Raw genomic sequence first — 20,987 nt, forward strand, 5'->3', positions numbered from 1 at the left:
TTGATTGGGGGGGGGATTAGTGTGTGATTGGGGGGGGGATAGTGTGTGATTGGGGGGGGGGGATTAGTGTGTGATTGGGGGGGGGATTAGTGTGTGATTGGGGGGGGGGGATTAAGTGTGTGATTGGGGGGGGATTAGTGTGTGATTGGGGGGGATTAGTGTGTGATTGGGGGGGGGATTAGTGTGTGATTGGGGGGGGGGATTAGTGTGTGATTGGGGGGGGGGGATTAGTGTGTGATTGGGGGGGGGGATTAGTGTGTGATTGGGGATTAGTGTGTTGATTGGGGGGGGGGATTAGTGTGTGATTGGGGGGGGGGAATTAGTGTGTGATTGGGGGGGGAGGATTAGTGTGTGATTGGGGGGGGATTAGTGTGTGATTGGGGGGGGGGATTAGTGTGTGATTGGGGGGGGGGATTAGTGTGTGATTGGGGGGGGGGATTAGTGTGTGATTGGGGGGGGGGATTAGTGTGTGATTGGAGGGGGGATTAGTGTGTGATTGGGGGGGGGATTAGTGTGTGATTGGGGGGGAGGATTAGTGTGTGATTGGGGGGGGGCTTAGTGTGTGATTGGGGGGGGGATTAGTGTGTGATTGGGGGGGGGATTAGTGTGTGATTGGGGGGGGGGATTAGTGTGTGATTGGGGGGGGGGATTAGTGTCTGTGATTGGGGGGGGATTAGTGTGTGATTGGGGGGGAGATTAGTGTGTGATTGGGGGGGGGGATTAGTGTGTGATTGGGGGGGGGGGATTAGTGTGTGATTGGGGGGGGGGATTAGTGTGTGATTGGGGGGGGGATTAGTGTGTGATTGGGGGGGGGATTAGTGTGTGATTGGGGGGGGGGATTAGTGTGTGATTGGGGGGGGGGATTAGTGTGTGATTGGGGGGGGGGATTAGTGTGTGATTGGGGGGGGGGGATTAGTGTGTGATTGGGGGGAGGGGATTAGTGTGTGATTGGGGGGGGATTAGTGTGTGATTGGGGGGGGGGATTAGTGTGTGATTGGGGGGGGGGATTAGTGTGTGATTGGGGGGGGGGGATTAGTGTGTGATTGGGGGGGGGATTAGTGTGTGATTGGGGGGGGGATTAGTGTGTGATTGGGGGGGGGGATTAGTGTGTGATTGGGGGGGGGGATTAGTGTGTGATTGGGGGGGGATTAGTGTGTGATTGGGGGGGGGATTAGTGTGTGATTGGGGGGGGATGTGTGTGATGGGGGGGATTAGTGTGTGATTGGGGGGGGGGATTAGTGTGTGATTGGGGGGGGGGATTAGTGTGTGATTGGGGGGGGGGATTAGTGTGTGATTGGTGGGGGGATTAGTGTGTGATTGGGGGGGGGGGATTAGTGTGTGATTGGGGGGGGGATTAGTGTGTGATTGGGGGGGGGATTAGTGTGTGATTGGGGGGATTAGTGTGTGATTGGGGGGGATTAGTGTGTGATTGGGGGGGGGGATTAGTGTGTGATTGGGGGGGGGGATTAGTGTGTGATTGGGGGGGGGATTAGTGTGTGATTGGGGGGGGGGATTAGTGTGTGATTGGTGGGGATTAGTGTGTGATTGGGGGGGGGGATTAGTGTGTGATTGGGGGGGGGGATTAGTGTGTGATTGGGGGATTAGTGTGTGATTGGGGGGGGGGGGATTAGTGTGTGATTGGGGGGGGGGGGATTAGTGTGTGATTGGGGGATTAGTGTGTGATTGGGGGGATTAGTGTGTGATTGGGGGGGGGGATTAGTGTGTGATTGGGGGGGGGGATTAGTGTGTGATTGGGGGGGGATTAGTGTGTGATTGGGGGGGGGGATTAGTGTGTGATTGGGGGGGGGGGGATTAGTGTGTGATTGGGGGGGGGGGGATTAGTGTGTGATTGGGGGGGGATTAGTGTGTGATTGGGGGGGGGATTAGTGTGTGATTGGGGGGGGGATTAGTGTGTGATTGGGGGGGGGATTAGTGTGTGATTGGGGGGGATTAGTGTGTGATTGGGGGGGGGGATTAGTGTGTGATTGGGGGGGGGGATTAGTGTGTGATTGGGGGGGGGGGATTAGTGTGTGATTGGGGGGGGGGATTAGTGTGTGATTGGGGGGGGGGATTAGTGTGTGATTGGGGGGGGGATTAGTGTGTGATTGGGGGGGGGATTAGTGTGTGATTGGGGGGGGGATTAGTGTGTGATTGGGGGGGGGATTAGTGTGTGATTGGGGGGGGGATTAGTGTGTGATTGGGGGGGGGGAATTAGTGTGTGATTGGGGGGGGGATTAGTGTGTGATTGGGGGGGGGTGGGATTAGTGTGTGATTGGGGGGGGGGATTAGTGTGTGATTGGGGGGGATTAGTGTGTGATTGGGGGGGGGATTAGTGTGTGATTGGGGGGGGGGATTAGTGTGTGATTGGGGGGATTAGTGTGTGATTGGTGGGGGGGATTAGTGTGTGATTGGGGGGGGGATTAGTGTGTGATTGGGGGGGGGGGATTAGTGTGTGATTGGGGGGGATTAGTGTGTGATTGGGGGGGGGATTAGTGTGTGATTGGTGGGGGGGATTAGTGTGTGATTGGGGGGGGGATTAGTGTGTGATTGGGGGGGGGGATTAGTGTGTGATTGGGGGGGGGGATTAGTGTGTGATTGGGGGGGGGATTAGTGTGTGATTGGGGGGGGGGATTAGTGTGTGATTGGGGGGGGGATTAGTGTGTGATTGGGGGGGGGATTAGTGTGTGATTGGGGGGGGGGATTAGTGTGTGATTGGGGGGGGGATTAGTGTGTGATTGGGGGGGGGGATTAGTGTGTGATTGGTGGGGGGGGATTAGTGTGTGATTGGGGGGGGGATTAGTGTGTGATTGGGGGGGGGGGATTAGTGTGTGATTGGGGGGGGGATTAGTGTGTGATTGGGGGGGGGATTAGTGTGTGATTGGGGGGGGGGATTAGTGTGTGATTGGGGGGGGGGATTAGTGTGTGATTGGGGGGGGGGGATTAGTGTGTGATTGGGGGGGGGGGGATTAGTGTGTGATTGGGGGGGGGATTAGTGTGTGATTGGGGGGGGGATTAGTGTGTGATTGGGGGGGGGATTAGTGTGTGATTGGGGGGGGGGATTAGTGTGTGATTGGGGGGGGGGATTAGTGTGTGATTGGGGGGGGGGGATTAGTGTGTGATTGGGGGGGGGGATTAGTGTGTGATTGGGGGGGGGGGATTAGTGTGTGATTGGGGGGGGGGGGATTAGTGTGTGATTGGGGGGGGGATTAGTGTGTGATTGGGGGGGGGGATTAGTGTGTGATTGGGGGGGGGGTTAGTGTGTGATTGGGGGGGGGGATTGTGTGTGATTGGGGGGGGGGATTAGTGTGTGATTGGGGGGGGGATTAGTGTGTGATTGGGGGGGGGGGATTAGTGTGTGATTGGGGGGGGGGGTTAGTGTGTGGATTGGTGGGGGGGGGGATTAGTGTGTGATTGGGGGGGGGGATTAGTGTGTGATTGGGGGGGGGGATTAGTGTGTGATTGGGGGGATTGTGTGTGATTGGGGGGGGGGGATTAGTGTGTGATGGGGGGGGGGATTAGGTGTGTGATTGGGGTGGGGGGGATTAGTGTGTGATTGGGGGGGGGGGATAGTGTGTGATTGGGGGGGGGGATTAGTGTGTGATTGGGGGGGGGGTTAGTGTGTGATTGGGGGGGGTGGGATTAGTGTGTGATTGGGGGATTAGTGTGTGATTGGGGGGGGGGATTAGTGTGTGTGTGGGGGGGGGATTAGTGTGTGGATTGGGGGATTAGTGTGTGATTGGGGGGGGATTAGTGTGTGGTGGGGGGGGGGATTAGTGTGTGTTGGGGGGGGGGGATTAGTGTGTGATGGGGGGGGGGATTAGTGTGTGATTGGGGGGGGGGTTAGTGTGTGATTGGGGGGGGGGGTTGTGTGTGATTGGGGGGGGGGATTAGTGTGGTGTTGGGGGTTAGTGTGTGATTGGGGGGGGGATTAGTGTGGTGATTGGTGGGGGGGGATTAGTGTGGTGATTGGGGGTTAGGTGTGTGGATTGGGGGGGGGATTAGTGTGTGATTGGGGGGGGGATTAGTGTGTGATTGGGGGGGGGGGATTAGTGTGTGATTGGGGGGGGGATTAGTGTGTGATTGGGGGGGGGGATTAGTGGTGTGATTGGGGGGGGATTAGTGTGTGATTGGGGGGGGGGATTTGTGTGTGATTGGGGGGGGGGATTAGTGTGTGATTGGGGGGGGGGATTAGTGTGTGATTGGGGGGGGGGGATTAGTGTGTGATTGGGGGTGGGGGGGATTGGTGTGTGATTGGGGGGGGGATTAGTGGTGTGATTGGGGGGGGGGATTAGTGTGTGATTGGGGGTTAGTGTGTGATTGGGGGGGGGATTGTGTGTGATTGGGGGGGGGGATTAGTGTGTGATTGGGGGATTTGTGTGTGATTGGGGGGGGGATTAGTGTGTGATTGGGGGGGGGGGATTAGTGTGTGATTGGGGGATTAGTGTGTGATTGCGGGGGGGGGTTAGTGGTGTGATTGGGGTGGGGGGGTTAGTGTGTGATTGGGTGGATTAGTGTGGTGATTGGGGTGGGGGTGGATTAGTGTGTGATTGGGGGGGGGGATTAGTGGTGTGATTGGGGGGGGGGGTTAGTGGTGTGATTGGGGGGGGGGGGATTAGTGTGTGATGGTGGGTTAGTGTGTGATTGGGGGGTGGGATTGTGTGTGATTGGGGGGGGGATGTGTGTGTGATTGGGGGGGGGATTAGTGTGTGATTGGGGGGGGGGATTAGTGTGTGATTGGGGGGGGGATTAGTGTGTGATTGGGGGGGGATTAGTGTGTGATTGGGGGGGGATTAGTGTGTGATGGGGGATTAGTGGTGTGGGGGATTGGGGGAGATTATCGGGGTGCGATGTGGGGTGATGGGGATTATCGGGGGAGTGTGGGGGTGATGGGGATTATCGGGGAGATGTGGGGTGATGGGGATTATCGGGGTGCGATGTGGGGTGATGGGGATTATCGGGGAGATGTGGGGGTGATGGGGATTATCGGGGGAGATGTGAGGTGATGGGGATTATCGGGGAGATGTGGGGTGATGGGGATTATCGGGGTGCGATGTGGGGTGATGGGGATTATCGGGGGAGATGTGAGGTGATGGGGATTATCGGGGAGATGTGGGGTGATGGGGATTATCGGGGTGCGATGTGAGGTGATGGGGATTATCGGGGAGATGTGGGGTGATGGGGATTATCGGGGGAGATGTGGGGTGATGGGGATTATCGGGGAGATGTGGGGCGATGGGGATTATCGGGGAGATGTGGGGCGATGGGGATTATCGGGGGAGATGTGGGGTGATGGGGATTATCGGGGTGCGATGTGGGGTGATGGGGATTATCGGGGAGATGTGGGGCGATGGGGATTATCGGGGGAGATGTGGGGTGATGGGGATTATCGGGGTGCGATGTGGGGGTGATGGGGATTATCGGGGAGATGTGGGGTGATGGGGATTATCGGGGAGATGTGGGGGCGATGGGGATTATCGGGGAGATGTGGGGCGATGGGGATTATCGGGGGAGATGTGGGGTGATGGGGATTATCGGGGTGCGATGTGGGGTGATGGGGATTATCGGGGAGATGTGGGGTGATGGGGATTATCGGGGGAGATGTGGGGTGATGGGGATTGTCGGGGTGCGATGTGAGGTGATGGGAATTGTCGGGGTGCGATGTGGGGTGATGGGGATTATCGGTAGTGATGGGGATTATCGGGGTGCGATGTGGGGTGATGGGGATTATCGGGGGAGATGTGGGGTGATGGGGATTATCGGGTTGCGATGTGGGGTGATGGGGATTATCGGGGAGATGTGGGGTGATGGGGATTATCGGGGAGATGTGGGGTGATGGGGATTATCGGGGGAGATGTGGGGTGATGGGGATTATCGGGGAGATGTGGGGTGATGGGGATTATCGGGGAGATGTGGGGCGATGGGGATTATCGGGGAGATGTGGGATGATGGGGATTATCGGGGTGCGATGTGGGGTGATGGGGATTATCGGGGGAGATGTGGGGTGATGGGGATTATCGGGGGAGATGTGGGGTGATGGGGATTATCGGGGAGATGTGAGGTGATGGGGATTATCGGGGGGGAGATGTGGGGTGATGGGGATTATCGGGTGGAGATGTGGGGTGATGGGGATTATCGGGGGAGATGTGGGGTGATGGGGATTATCGGGGAGATGTGGGGTGATGGGGGATTATCGGGGGAGATGTGAGGTGATGGGGATTATCGGGGAGATGTGTGTTGATGGGGATTATCGGGGGAGATGTGGGGTGATGGGGATTATCGGGGAGATGTGGGGTGATGGGGATTATCGGGGGAGATGTGGGGTGATGGGGATTATCGGGGGAGATGTGGGGTGATGGGGATTATCGGGGGAGATGTGGGGCGATGGGGATTATCGGGGTGCGATGTGAGGTGATGGGGAATATCGGGGGAGATGTGGGGCGATGGGGATTATCGGGGAGATGTTGGGTGATGGGGATTATCGGGGAGATGTGGGGTGATGGGGATTATCGGGTTGATGTGGGGTGATGGGGATTGTCGGGGTGCGATGTGAGGTGATGGGAATTGTCGGGGGTGCGATGTGAGGTGATGGGAATTGTCGGGGTGCGATGTGGGGTGATGGGGATTATCGGTAGTGATGGGGATTATCGGGGTGCGATGTGGGGTGATGGGGATTATCGGGGGAGATGTGGGGTGATGGGGATTATCGGGGTGCGATGTGGGGTGATGGGGATTATCGGGGGAGATGTGGGGTGATGGGGATTATCGGGGAGATGTGGGGTGATGGGGATTATCGGGTTGCGATGTGGGGTGATGGGGATTATCGGGGAGATGTGGGGTGATGGGGATTATCGGGGTGCGATGTGAGGTGATGGGGATTATCGGGGAGATGTGGGGTGATGGGGATTATCGGGGGGAGATGTGGGGTGATGGGGATTATCGGGGAGATGTGGGGTGATGGGGATTATCGGGGAGATGTGAGGTGATGGGGATTATCGGGGGAGATGTGAGGTGATGGGGATTATCGGGGGGGAGATGTGGGGTGATGGGGATTATCGGGGGGAGATGTGGGGTGATGGGGATTATCGGGGGAGATGTGCGATGATGGGGATTATCGGGGAGATGTGGGGTGATGGGGATTATCGGGGGAGATGTGGGGTGATGGGGATTATCGGGTTGCGATGTGGGGTGATGGGGATTATCGGGGGAGATGTGGGGTGATGGGGATTATCGGGGGAGATGTGAGGTGATGGGGATTATCGGGGTGCGATGTGGGGTGATGGGGATTATCGGGGAGATGTGGGGTGATGGGGATTGTCGGGGGGAGATGTGAGGTGATGGGGATTATCGGGGAGATGTGGGGGTGATGGGGATTATCGGGGGAGATGTGGGGTGATGGGGATTATCGGGGGAGATGTGGGGTGATGGGGATTATCGGGGGAGATGTGGGGTGATGGGGATTATCGGGGAGATGTGGGGTGATGGGGATTATCGGGGAGATGTGGGGTGATGGGGATTATCGGGGAGATGTGGGGTGATGGGGATTATCGGGGAGATGTGGGGTGATGGGGATTATCGGGGAGATGTGGGGTGATGGGGATTATCGGGGAGATGTGGGGTGATGGGGATTATCGGGGAGATGTGGGGTGATGGGGATTATCGGGGAGATGTGGGGTGATGGGGATTATCGGGGAGATGTGGGGTGATGGGGATTATCGGGGAGATGTGAGGTGATGGGGATTATCGGGGGGGAGATGTGGGGTGATGGGGATTATCGGGGGGAGATGTGGGGTGATGGGGATTATCGGGGGGAGAGGTGGGGTGATGGGGATTATCGGGGAGATGTGGGGTGATGGGGATTATCGGGAGATGTGAGGTGATGGGGATTATCGGGGAGATGTGTGTTGATGGGGATTATCGGGGGAGATGTGGGGTGATGGGGATTATCGGGGAGATGTGGGGTGATGGGGATTATCGGGGAGATGTGGGGTGATGGGGATTATCGGGGGAGATGTGGGGTGATGGGGATTATCGGGGGAGATGTGGGGTGATGGGGATTATCGGGGGAGATGTGGGGTGATGGGGATTATCGGGGGAGATGTGGGGCGATGGGGATTATCGGGGGAGATGTGGGGCGATGGGGATTATCGGGGTGCGATGTGGGGTGATGGGGATTATCGAGGGGCGATGGGGATTATCGGGGGAGATGTGGGATGATGGGGATTATCGAGGGGCGATGTGGGATCATGGGGATTATCGGGGGAGATGTGGGGTGATGGGGATTATCGGGGTGCGATGTGAGGTGATGGGGATTATCGGGGGAGATGTGAGGTGATGGGGATTATCGGGGGAGATGTGGGGTGATGGGGATTATCGGGGTGCGATGTGTGGTGATGGGGATTATCGGGGAGATGTGGGTGATGGGGATTATCGGGGAGATGTGGGGTGATGGGGATTATCGGGGAGATGTGAGGTGATGGGGATTATCGGGGAGATGTGGGGTGATGGGGATTATCGGGGAGATGTGGGGTGATGGGGATTATCGGGCTGCGATGTGGGGTGATGGGGATTATCGGGGAGATGTGGGGTGATGGGGATTATCGGGGGGCGATGTGGGGTGATGGGGATTATCGGGGAGATGTGGGGTGATGGGGATTATCGGGCTGCGATGTGGGGTGATGGGGATTATCGGGGAGATGTGGGGCGATGGGGATTATCGGGGGGCGATGTGGGGTGATGGGGATTATCGGGGAGATGTGGGGGTGATGGGGATTATCGGGCTGCGATGTGGGGCGATGGGGATTATCGGGGAGATGTGGGGCGATGGGGATTATCGGGGAGATGTGGGGCGATGGGGTTTTTCAGGGGGAGATGTGGGGTGATGGGGATTATCGGGGAGATGTGGGGCGATGGGGTTTTTCAGGGGGAGATGTGGGGTGATGGGGATTATCGGGGAGATGTGGGGTGATGGGGATTATCGGGGGAGATGTGGGGTGATGGGGATTATCGGGGAGATGTGGGGTGATGGGGATTATCGGGGGAGATGTGGGGTGATGGGGATTATCGGGGAGATGTGGGGTGATGGGGTTTTTCAGGGGGAGATGTGGGGTGATGGGGATTATCGGGGAGATGTGGGGTGATGGGGATTATCGGGGAGATGTGGGGTGATGGGGTTTTTCAGGGGGAGATGTGGGGTGATGGGGATTATCGGGGAGATGTGGGGCGATGGGGATTATCGGGGAGATGTGGGGTGATGGGGATTATCGGGGTGCGATGTGGGGTGATGGGGATTATCGGGGAGATGTGGGGTGATGGGGATTATCGGGGAGATGTGGGGTGATGGGGTTTTTCAGGGGGAGATGTGGGATGATGGGGATTATCGGGGAGATGTGGGGTGATGGGGATTATCGGGGAGATGTGGGGTGATGGGGTTTTTCAGGGGGAGATGTGGGGTGATGGGGATTATCGGGGAGATGTGGGGCGATGGGGATTATCGGGGAGATGTGGGGTGATGGGGATTATCGGGGAGATGTGGGGTGATGGGGTTTTTCAGGGGGAGATGTGGGGTGATGGGGATTATCGGGGAGATGTGGGGTGATGGGGATTATCGGGGAGATGTGGGGTGATGGGGATTATCGGGGGAGATGTGGGGTGATGGAGATTATCGGGGGAGATGTGGGGTGATGGGGATTATCGGGGAGATGTGGGGTGATGGGGATTATCGGGGAGATGTGGGGTGATGGGGATTATCGGGGAGATGTGGGGTGATGGGGATTATCGGGGGAGATGTGGGGCGATGGGGATTATCGGGGTGCGATGTGGGGTGACGGGGATTATCGAGGGGCGATGGGGATTATCGGGGGAGATGTGGGATGATGGGGATTATCGGGGTGCGATGTGGGATCATGGGGATTATCGGGGGAGATGTGGGGTGATGGGGATTATCGAGGGGCGATGGGGATTATCGGGGTGCGATGTGGGGTGATGGGGATTATCGGGGTGCGATGTGGGATCATGGGGATTATCGGGGGAGATGTGGGGTGATGGGGATTATCGGGGAGATGTGGGGTGATGGGGATTATCAGGGGGCGATGTGGGGTGACGGGGATTATCGGGGGAGATGTGGGGCGATGGGGTTTTTCAGGGGGAGATGTGGGGTGATGGGGATTATCGGGGAGATGTGGGGCGATGGGGTTTTTCAGGGGGAGATGTGGGGTGATGGGGATTATCGGGGGAGATGTGGGGTGATGGGGATTATCGGGGGAGATGTGGGGTGATGGGGATTATCGGGGGAGATGTGGGGCGATGGGGTTTTTCAGGGGGAGATGTGGGGTGATGGGGATTATCGGGGGAGATGTGGGGTGATGGGGTTTTTCAGGGGGAGATGTGGGGTGATGGGGATTGTCGGGGTGCGATGTGGGGTGATGGGGATTATCGGGGAGATGTGGGGTGATGGGGATTATCGGGGGAGATGTGGGGTGATGGGGATTATCGGGGAGATGTGGGATGATGGGGATTATCGGGGGAGATGTGGGGTGATGGGGATTATCGGGGAGATGTGGGATGATGGGGATTATCGGGGAGATGTGGGGCGATGGGGATTATCGGGGAGATGTGGGGTGATGGGGTTTTTCAGGGGAAGATGTGGGGTGATGGGGATTATCGGGGAGATGTGGGGTGATGGGGTTTTTCAGGGGGAGATGTGGGGTGATGGGGATTATCGGGGAGATGTGGGGTGATGGGGATTATCGGGGTGCGATGTGGGGCGATGGGGATTATCGGGGTGCGATGTGGGGCGATGGGGATTATCGGGGTGCGATGTGGGGCGATGGGGATTATCGGGGTGCGATGTGGGGCGATGGGGATTATCGGGGTGCGATGTGGGGCGATGGGGATTATCGGGGTGCGATGTGGGGCGATGGGGATTATCGGGGTGCGATGTGGGGCGATGGGGATTATCGGGGTGCGATGTGGGGCGATGGGGATTATCGGGGTGCGATGTGGGGCGATGGGGATTATCGGGGTGCGATGGGGATTATCGGGGTGCGATGTGGGGTGATGGGGATTATCGGGGAGATGTGGGGTGATGGGGATTATCGGGGAGATGTGGGGTGATGGGGATTATCGGGGGAGATGTGGGGTGATGGGGATTATCGGGGGAGATGTGGGGTGATGGGGATTATCGGGGGAGATGTGGGGTGATGGGGATTATCGGGGGAGATGTGGGGTGATGGGGATTATCGGGGGAGATGTGGGGTGATGGGGATTATCGGGGGAGATGTGGGGTGATGGGGATTATCGGGGGAGATGTGGGGTGATGGGGATTATCGGGGAGATGTGGGGTGATGGGGATTGTCGGGGTGCGATGTGAGGTGATGGGAATTGTCGGGGTGCGATGTGGGGTGATGGGGATTGTCGGGGGGAGATGTGGGGTGATGGGGATTATCGGGGGAGATGTGGGGCGATGGGGATTATCGGGGTGCGATGTGGGGCGACGGGGATTATCGGGGGGCGATGGGGATTATCGGGGGAGATGTGGGATGATGGGGATTATCGGGGTGCGATGTGGGATCATGGGGATTATCGGGGGAGATGTGGGGTGATGGGGATTATCGGGGAGATGTGGGGTGATAGGGATTATCGGGGGGCGATGTGGGGTGACGGGGATTATCGGGGGAGATGTGGGGCGATGGGGTTTTTCAGGGGGAGATGTGGGGTGATGGGGATTATCGGGGGAGATGTGGGGCGATGGGGTTTTTCAGGGGGAGATGTGGGGCGATGGGGATTATCGGGGAGATGTGGGGCGATGGGGATTATCGGGGAGATGTGGGGCGATGGGGATTATCGGGGAGATGTGGGGCGATGGGGATTATCGGGGAGATGTGGGGCGATGGGGATTATCGGGGAGATGTGGGGTGATGGGGTTTTTCAGGGGGAGATGTGGGGTGATGGGGATTATCGGGGTGCGATGTGGGGTGATGGGGATTATCGGGGGAGATGTGGGGTGATGGGGATTATCGGGGGAGATGTGGGGTTATGGGGATTATCGGGGAGATGTGGGGTGATGGGGATTATCGGGGGAGATGTGGGGTGATGGGGATTATCGGGGGAGATGTGGGGTGATGGGGATTATCGGGGGAGATGTGGGGTGATGGGGATTATCGGGGAGATGTGGGGTGATGGGGATTATCGGGGGAGATGTGGGGTGATGGGGATTATCGGGGGAGATGTGGGGCGATGGGGATTATCGGGGAGCGATGTGGGGCGACGGGGATTATCGGGGGGCGATGGGGATTATCGGGGGAGATGTGGGATGATGGGGATTATCGGGGTGCGATGTGGGATCATGGGGATTATCGGGGGAGATGTGGGGTGATGGGGATTATCGGGGAGATGTGGGGTGATGGGGATTATCGGGGGGCGATGTGGGGTGACGGGGATTATCGGGGGAGATGTGGGGCGATGGGGTTTTTCAGGGGGAGATGTGGGGTGATGGGGATTATCGGGGAGATGTGGGGCGATGGGGTTTTTCAGGGGGAGATGTGGGGTGATGGGGATTATCGGGGAGATGTGGGGCGATGGGGATTATCGGGGAGATGTGGGGCGATGGGGATTATCGGGGAGATGTGGGGCGATGGGGATTATCGGGGGAGATGTGGGGTGATGGGGATTATCGGGGGAGATGTGGGGCGATGGGGATTATCGGGGTGCGGTGTGGGGCAGCGGGGTTTATCGGGGTGCAGTGGGGGAGGATGCAGATTATTGGGGTGCGATTTCTGCGATCTCTCCATTTTTCTAAACTCCCTGTGGTTTTATTTGCAGCCTCCCACCCATTGCTGGACAGAGCCCGTGTCCCACCAGACCCTCTGCCCAACCAGACCCTCTGCCCAACCAGACCCTCTGCCCAACCAGACCCTCTGCCCAACCAGACCCTCTGCCCAACGGTGAGTGTCCTCAGCCCAAGGGCTGCTCCCCTTATCCATGTGGAGAGAAGGTAATCAAAATAATTCTGAACCACTGATTCAAGTAACAAATAACAACTCGGATTTTCTCTGCGACTCGGCAAGAGGGGTGAACAGATGGTGTGAGTCTGGATTAGGGGCAGGAACCTACAACACTGGGACTCTGGGAGAGGGGTGAACAGGAGGTGTGAGTCTGGATTAGGGGCAGGAATCTACAACCCTGGGACTCGGGGAGAGGGGTGAACAGGAGGTGAGAGTCTGGATTAGGGGCAGGAACCTACAACACTGGGACTTGGGGAGAGGGGTGAACAGGAGGTGTGAGTCTGGATTAGGGGCAGGAATCTACAACACTGGGACTCGGGGAGGAGGGAGAACAGGAGGTGTGAGTCTGGATTAGGGGCAGGAACCTCCAACACTGGGACTCGGGGAGAGGGGTGAACAGGAGGTGTGAGTCTGGATTAGGGGCAGGAACCTACAACCCTGGGACTCGGGGAGGAGGGTGAACAGGAGGTGTGAGTCTGGATTAGGGGCAGGAATCTACAACACTGAGACTCGGGGAGGAGGGTGAACAGGAGGTGTGAGTCTGGATTAGGGGCAGGAACCCACAACACTGGGACTCTGGGAGAGGGGTGAACAGGGGGTGTGAGTCTGGATTAGGGGCAGGAACCTCCAACACTGGGACTCTGGGAGAGGGGTGAACAGGAGGTGTGAGTCTGGATTAGGGGCAGGAACCTCCAACACTGGGACTCGGGGAGAGGGGTGAACAGGAGGTGTGAGTCTGGATTAGGGGCAGGAATCTACAACACTGGGACTCGGGGAGGAGGGTGAACAGGGGGTGTGAGTCTGGATTAGGGGCAGGAATCTACAACACTGGGACTCGGGGAGAGGGGTGAACAGGGGCTGAAAGTCTGGATTAGGGGCAGGAATCTACAACACTGGGACTCGGGGAGAGGGGTGAACAGGAGGTGTGAGTCTGGATTAGGGGCAGGAATCTACAACACTGGGACTCGGGGAGAGGGGTGAACAGGAGGTGTGAGTCTGGATTAGGGGCAGGAATCTACAACACTGGGACTCGGGGAGAGGGGTGAACAGGGGGTGACAGTCTGGATTAGGGGCAGGAATCTACAACACTGGGACTCGGGGAGAGGGGTGAACAGGCATGTGTGAGTCTGGATTAGGGGCAGGAATCTACAACACTGGGACTCGGGGAGAGGGGTGAACAGGGGGTGTGAGTCTGGATTAGGGGCAGGAATCTACAACCCTGGGACTCGGGGAGAGGGGTGAACAGGCATGTGTGAGTCTGGATTAGGGGCAGGAATCTACAACACTGGGACTCGGGGAGAGGGGTGAACAGGAGGTGTGAGTCTGGATTAGGGGCAGGAATCTACAACACTGGGACTCGGGGAGAGGGGTGAACAGGAGGTGTGAGTCTGGATTAGGGGCAGGAACCTACAACACTGGGACTCGGGGAGAGGGGTGAACAGGAGGTGTGAGTCTGGATTAGGGGCAGGAACCCACAACACTGGGACTCGGGGAGGAGGGTGAACAGGAGGTGTGAGTCTGGATTAGGGGCAGGAACCTACAACACTGGGACTCGGGGAGAGGGGTGAACAGGGGGTGTGAGTCTGGATTAGGGGCAGGAACCTCCAACACTGGGACTCGGGGAGAGGGGTGAACAGGAGGTGTGAGTCTGGATTCGGGGCCGCTGGTAACTCGTTCCCGTATGTTTCAGGTACCTGTCTGATCACCGTTGATTTAATTGCTGACCAGCTGTTGCCTCCACTCATCGACCCAGCATGGACAGCGGTGTCGAAGGTGGTCTTAATTTGACTCTCACCCTCCGATTGTTGATGCACGGAAAGGTATCTGGTTCAAACCAGTTTGTGTGGTGGTGAGATGGTGGGAGAGGCGCAGTCGGGGTGTTGGGGGCGTGGGAGGGGGCGGGTGCGTCAGCCCAGGGGGCGTGCAGGCGCGCAGGGGGTGCGGGCGGGGGGGGCGCGCTGTGCGGGCGAGGGGATGCGGGCGAGGGGGGCGCTGCGGGGGCGAGGGGGGGGGCGCTGCGCGGGCGAGGGGATGCGGGCGAGGGGGGCGCTGCGGGGGCGAGGGGGGCGCTGCGCGGGCGAGGGGGGGGGGGCGCTGCGCGGGCGAGGGGGGGGGGGCGCTGCGCGGGCGAGGGGGGGGCGCTGCGCGGGCGAGGGGGGGGGCGCTGCGCGGGCGAGGAGTGCGCTGCGCGGGCGAGGGGGGGCGCTGCGCGGGCGAGGGGGGGGGCGCTGTGCGGGCGAGGGGGGGGCGCTGCGCGGGCGAGGGGGGGGCGCTGTGCGGGCGAGGGGGGCGCTGCGCGGGCGAGGGGGGGGGCGCTGTGCGGGCGAGGGGATGCGGGCGAGGGGGCGCTGCGCGGGCGAGGAGTGCGCTGCGCGGGCGAGGAGTGCGCTGCGCGGGCGAGGGGGCGCTGCGCGGGCGAGGAGTGCGCTGCGCGGGCGAGGGGGGCGCTGCGCGGGCGAGGAGTGCGCTGCGCGGGCGAGGGGGGCGCTGCGCGGGCGAGGGGGGCGCTGCGCGGTCGAGGGGGGCGCTGCGCGGGCGAGGGGGGCGCTGCGCGGGCGAGGGGGGCGCTGCGCGGGCGCTGCGGGGGGCGAGGAGTGCGCTGCGCGGGCGAGGGGGGCGCTGCGCGGGCGAGGGGGGCGCTGCGCGGGGCGAGGGGGGAGCTGCGCGGGCGAGGAGTGCGCTGCGCGGGCGAGGAGTGCGCTGCGCGGGCGAGGGGGGCGCTGCGCGGGCGAGGGGGGCGCTGCGCGGGCGAGGGGGGCGCTGCGCGGGCGAGGGGGCGCTGCGCGGGCGCTGCGGGGGCGAGGGGGGCGCTGCGGGGGCGAGGGGGCGCTGCGGGGGCGAGGGGGGCGCTGCGGGGGCGAGGGGGGCGAGGGGATGCGGGCGAGGGGGGCGCTGCGGGGGGCGCTGCGGGGGCGAGGGGGGCGCTGCGCGGGCGAGGGGGGCGCTGCGCGGGCGAGGGGGGCGCTGCGCGGGCGAGGGGGGCGCTGCGGGGGCGAGGGGGGCGCTGCGGGGGCGAGGGGGTGGGTTGAGGGGGTGATGGTCGAGGGGGTGGGTTGAGGGGGTGATGGTCGAGGGGGTGGGTTGAGGGGGTGATGGGCGAGGGGGTGGGTTGAGGGGGTGATGGGCGAGGGGGTGGGTTGAGGGGGTGATGGTCGAGGGGGTGATGGTCGAGGGGGTGGGTTGAGGGGGTGATGGTCGAGGGGGTGGGTTGAGGGGGTGATGGGCGAGGGGGTGGGTTGAGGGGGTGATGGGCGAGGGGGTGATGGGCGAGGGGGTGATGGGCGAGGGGGGGGTGCTGGGCGAGGGGGTGGGTTGAGGGGGTGATGGGCGAGGGGGGGTTGGGCGGGGGGGTGATGGGCGAGGGGGTGGGTTGAGGGGGTGATGGGCGAGGGGGTGGGTTGAGGGGGTGATGGGCGAGGGGGTGGGTTGAGGGGGTGATGGGCGAGGGGGGGGTGCTGGGCGAGGGGGTGGGTTGAGGGGGTGATGGGCGAGGGGGGGTTGGGCGGGGGGGGTGATGGGCGAGGGGGTGGGTTGAGGGGGTGATGGGCGAGGGGGTGGGTTGAGGGGGTGATGGGCGAGGGGGTGATGGGCGAGGGGGTGGGTTGAGGGGGTGATGGTCGAGGGGGTGATGGTCGAGGGGGTGGGTTGAGGGGGTGGGTTGAGGGGGTGGGTTGAGGGGGTGATGGGCGAGGGGGTGGGTGAGTGGGTGTGAACAGCGCGTTGATTCTGACGGGTCAGTGATGGTTTGTTTTGTGTTCTTGTTTCAGGAGGTTGGAAGCATAATTGGGAAGGTTGGTCAGTTATTTACACTATTTACAGACCATTGGCGGCCCTGTCCCTGTCTGTGGGCGGCCCTGTCCCTGTCCCTGTCCCTGTCCCTGTCTGTCGGCGGCCCTGTCCCTGTCTGTCGGCGGCCCTGTCCCTGTCTGTCGGCGGCCCTGTCCCTGTCTGTCGGCGGCCCTGTCCCTGTCTGTGGGCGGCCCTGTCCCTGTCTGTGGGCGGCCCTGTCCCTGTCTGTGGGCGGCCCTGTCCCTGTCTGTGGGCGGCCCTGTCCCTGTCTGTGGGCGGCCCTGTCCCTGTCTGTGGGCGGCCCTGTCCCTGTCTGTGGGCGGCCCTGTCCCTGTCTGTGGGCGGCCCTGTCCCTGTCTGTGGGCGGCCCTGTCCCTGTCTGTGGGCGGCCCTGTCCCTGTCTGTGGGCGGCCCTGTCCCTGTCTGTGGGCGGCCCTGTCCCTGTCTGTGGGCGGCCCTGTCCCTGTCTGTGGGCGGCCCTGTCCCTGTCTGTGGGCGGCCCTGTCCCTGTCTGTGGGCGGCCCTGTCCCTGTCTGTGGGCGGCCCTGTCCCTGTCTGTGGGCGGCCCTGTCCCTGTCTGTGGGCGGCCCTGTCCCTGTCTGTGGGCGGCCCTGTCCCTGTCTGTGGGCGGCCCTGTCCCTGTCTGTGGGCGGCCCTGTCCCTGTCTGTGGGCGGCCCTGTCCCTGTCTGTGGGCGGCCCTGTCCCTGTCTGTGGGCGGCCCTGTCCCTGTCTGTGGGCGGCCCTGTCCCTGTCTGTGGGCGGCCCTGTCCCTGTCTGTGGGCGGCCCTGTCCCTGTCTGTGGGCGGCCCTGTCCCTGTCTGTGGGCGGCCCTGTCCCTGTCTGTGGGCGGCCCTGTCCCTGTTTTTCGGCGGCCCTGTCCCTGTTTTTCGGCGGCCCTGTCCCTGTTTTTCGGCGGCCCTGTCCCTGTTTTTCGGCGGCCCTGTCCCTGTCTGTGGGCGGCCCTGTCCCTGTCTGTGGGCGGCCCTGTCCCTGTCTGTGGGCGGCCCTGTCCCTGTCTGTGGGCGGCCCTGTCCCTGTCTGTGGGCGGCCCTGTCCCTGTCTGTGGGCGGCCCTGTCCCTGTCTGTGGGCGGCCCTGTCCCTGTCTGTGGGCGGCCCTGTCCCTGTCTGTGGGCGGCCCTGTCCCTGTCTGTGGGCGGCCCTGTCCCTGTCTGTGGGCGGCCCTGTCCCTGTCTGTGGGCGGCCCTGTCCCTGTCTGTGGGCGGCCCTGTCCCTGTCTGTGGGCGGCCCTGTCCCTGTCTGTGGGCGGCCCTGTCCCTGTCTGTGGGCGGCCCTGTCCCTGTCTGTGGGCGGCCCTGTCCCTGTCTGTGGGCGGCCCTGTCCCTGTCTGTGGGCGGCCCTGTCCCTGTCTGTGGGCGGCCCTGTCCCTGTCTGTGGGCGGCCCTGTCCCTGTCTGTGGGCGGCCCTGTCCCTGTCTGTGGGCGGCCCTGTCCCTGTTTTTCGGCGGCCCTGTCCCTGTCTGTGGGCGGCCCTGTCCCTGTCTGTGGGCGGCCCTGTCCCTGTCTGTGGGCGGCCCTGTCCCTGTCTGTGGGCGGCCCTGTCCCTGTCTGTGGGCGGCCCTGTCCCTGTCTGTGGGCGGCCCTGTCCCTGTCTGTGGGCGGCCCTGTCCCTGTCTGTGGGCGGCCCTGTCCCTGTCTGTGGGCGGCCCTGTCCCTGTCTGTGGGCGGCCCTGTCCCTGTCTGTGGGCGGCCCTGTCCCTGTCTGTGGGCGGCCCTGTCCCTGTCTGTGGGCGGCCCTGTCCCTGTCTGTGGGCGGCCCTGTCCCTGTCTGTGGGCGGCCCTGTCCCTGTCTGTGGGCGGCCCTGTCCCTGTCTGTGGGCGGCCCTGTCCCTGTCTGTGGGCGGCCCTGTCCCTGTCTGTGGGCGGCCCTGTCCCTGTCTGTGGGCGGCCCTGTCCCTGTCTGTGGGCGGCCCTGTCCCTGTCTGTGGGCGGCCCTGTCCCTGTCTGTGGGCGGCCCTGTCCCTGTCTGTGGGCGGCCCTGTCCCTGTCTGTGGGCGGCCCTGTCCCTGTCTGTGGGCGGCCCTGTCCCTGTCTGTGGGCGGCCCTGTCCCTGTCTGTGGGCGGCCCTGTCCCTGTCTGTGGGCGGCCCTGTCCCTGTCTGTGGGCGGCCCTGTCCCTGTCTGTGGGCGGCCCTGTCCCTGTCTGTGGGCGGCCCTGTCCCTGTCTGTGGGCGGCCCTGTCCCTGTTTGTCGGCGGCCCTGTCCCTGTTTGTCGGCGGCCCTGTCCCTGTTTGTCGGCGGCCCTGTCCCTGTTTGTGGGCGGCCCTGTCCCTGTTTGTCGGCGGCCCTGTCCCTGTTTGTGGGCGGCCCTGTCCCTGTTTGTGGGCGGCCCTGTCCCTGTTTGTGGGCGGCCCTGTCCCTGTTTGTGGGCGGCCCTGTCCCTGTTTTTCGGCGGCCCTGTCCCTGTTTGTGGGCGGCCCTGTCCCTGTTTGTCGGCGGCCCTGTCCCTGTTTGTGGGCGGCCCTGTCCCTGTTTGTCGGCGGCCCTGTCCCTGTTTGTCGGCGGCCCTGTCCCTGTTTGTCGGCGGCCCTGTCCCTGTTTTTCGGCGGCCCTGTCCCTGTTTTTCGGCGGCCCTGTCCCTGTTTTTCGGCGGCCCTGTCCCTGTTTTTCGGCGGCCCTGTCCCTGTTTTTCGGCGGCCCAGTCCCTGTTTGTGGGCGGCCCTGTCCCTGTTTGTCGGCGGCCCTGTCCCTGTTTGTCGGCGGCCCTGTCCCTGTTTACGACTAACCAGCTTGTCCCTTCTTCCTAGAAAGGAGAGACTGTGAAGAGGATGCGGGAAGAGGTAATCGACTGCTCCAATTCCATTTCTATTTCTTTGCTCCAATATTAAGAATCTTAATTAACCCGCTATCTGTTTTCAGAGTGGGGCTCGTATTAATATCTCTGAAGGAAACTGTCCAGAGAGAATCGTCACGCTGTCTGGACCCACCAGTGCCATCTTCAAGGCTTTTGCTATGATCACACACAAACTGGAAGAGGTAAGGACGTGTGCTGCCAGCCCATGGGCTGGTACAGGCGGGGAGCCCCAGTTTCTAGCTGAGAATCCAGGCTGATCTTCGGTGCCATTAATGGATTCAAAGTTAATGGTCCTTTCTCTGCAGGTACCTGGTTTTGGCGGGGGGAGGGGGGGCAGGAGTGTCTGGGGGTGCATGGTTCGGGGGGAGTCTCTGGGCGTGTCTAGTTCGGGGGGAGTCTCTGGGCGTTTCTGGTTCGGGGGGAGTCTCTGGGCGTGTCTGATTCGGGGGGAGTCTCTGGGCGTGTCTGGTTCGGGGGGAGTCTCTGGGCGTGTCTGGTTCGGGGGGAGTCTCTGGGCGTGTCTAGTTCGGGGGGAGTCTCTGGGCGTTTCTGGTTCGGGGGGAGTCTCTGGGCGTGTCTGGTTCGGGGGGAGTCTCTGGGCGTGTCTGGTTCGGGGGGAGTCTCTGGGCGTGTCTGGTTCGGGGGGAGTCTCTGGGCGTGTCTGGTTCGGGGGGAGTCTCTGGGCGTGTCTGGTTCGGGGGGAGTCTCTGGGCGTGTCTGGTTCGAGGGGAGTCTCTGGGCGTGTCTGGTTCGGGGGGAGTCTCTGGGCGTGTCTGGTTCGGGGGGAGTCTCTGGGCGTGTCTGGTTCGGGGGGAGTCTCTGGGCGTGTCTGGTTCGGGGGGAGTCTCTGGGCGTGTCTGGTTTTGTGGGGGGAGTCTTTGGGCGTGTCTGGTTCGGGGGGAGTCTCTGGGCGTGTCTGGTTCGGGGGGAGTCTCTGGGCGTGTCTGGTTCGGGGGGAGTCTCTGGGCGTGTCTGGTTCGGGGGGAGTCTCTGGGCGTGTCTGGTTCGGGGGGAGTCTCTGGGCGTGTCTGGTTCGGGAGGAGTCTCTGGGCGTGTCTGGTTCGGGGGGTGCAGTGTCACTGGGCGTGTCTGGTTCGGGGGGAGTCTCTGGGCGTGTCTGGTTCGGGGGGTGCAGTGTGTCTGGTTCGGGGGGAGTCTCTGGGCGTGTCTGGTTCGGGGGGAGTCTCTGGGCGTGTCTGGTTCGGGGGGTGCAGTGTGTCTGGTTCGGGGGGAGTCTCTGGGCGTGTCTGGTTCGGGGGGTGCAGTGTCTCTGGGCGTGTCTGGTTCGGGGGGAGTCTCTGGGCGTGTCTGGTTTTGTGGGGGGAGTCTCTGGGCGTGTCTGGTTCGGGGGGAGTCTCTGGGCGTGTCTGGTTCGGGGGGAGTCT

General features: G+C 61.9%; 1 protein-coding gene across 10 annotated transcripts in view; it reads left to right on the forward strand.

The window, feature by feature from the left end:
* The first annotated feature begins 12,821 nt into the window (after positions 1 to 12,821).
* LOC137310697 (poly(rC)-binding protein 3-like) overlaps positions 12,822 to 20,987 on the forward strand; it is a 73,238-nt gene continuing 65,072 nt past the window's right edge. For 9 of the 10 annotated variants that reach the window (XM_067978373.1, XM_067978382.1, XM_067978377.1 and 6 more), the window contains exons 1-5: positions 12,822 to 12,941; positions 14,692 to 14,821; positions 16,769 to 16,792; positions 19,556 to 19,588; positions 19,668 to 19,784. In XM_067978373.1, coding sequence (XP_067834474.1) covers positions 14,756 to 14,821; positions 16,769 to 16,792; positions 19,556 to 19,588; positions 19,668 to 19,784 — 240 coding nt within the window. In that variant the 5' untranslated portion in view covers positions 12,822 to 12,941; positions 14,692 to 14,755. Of the gene's footprint in view, positions 12,992 to 14,691; positions 14,822 to 16,768; positions 16,793 to 19,555; positions 19,589 to 19,667; positions 19,785 to 20,987 lie in introns of all 10 variants that reach the window. The other variant, XM_067978374.1, reaches the window with a different exon arrangement.

This window comes from Heptranchias perlo, unplaced genomic scaffold (genome assembly GCF_035084215.1).
Source record: "Heptranchias perlo isolate sHepPer1 unplaced genomic scaffold, sHepPer1.hap1 HAP1_SCAFFOLD_270, whole genome shotgun sequence".
NCBI lineage: Eukaryota > Metazoa > Chordata > Chondrichthyes > Hexanchiformes > Hexanchidae > Heptranchias > Heptranchias perlo.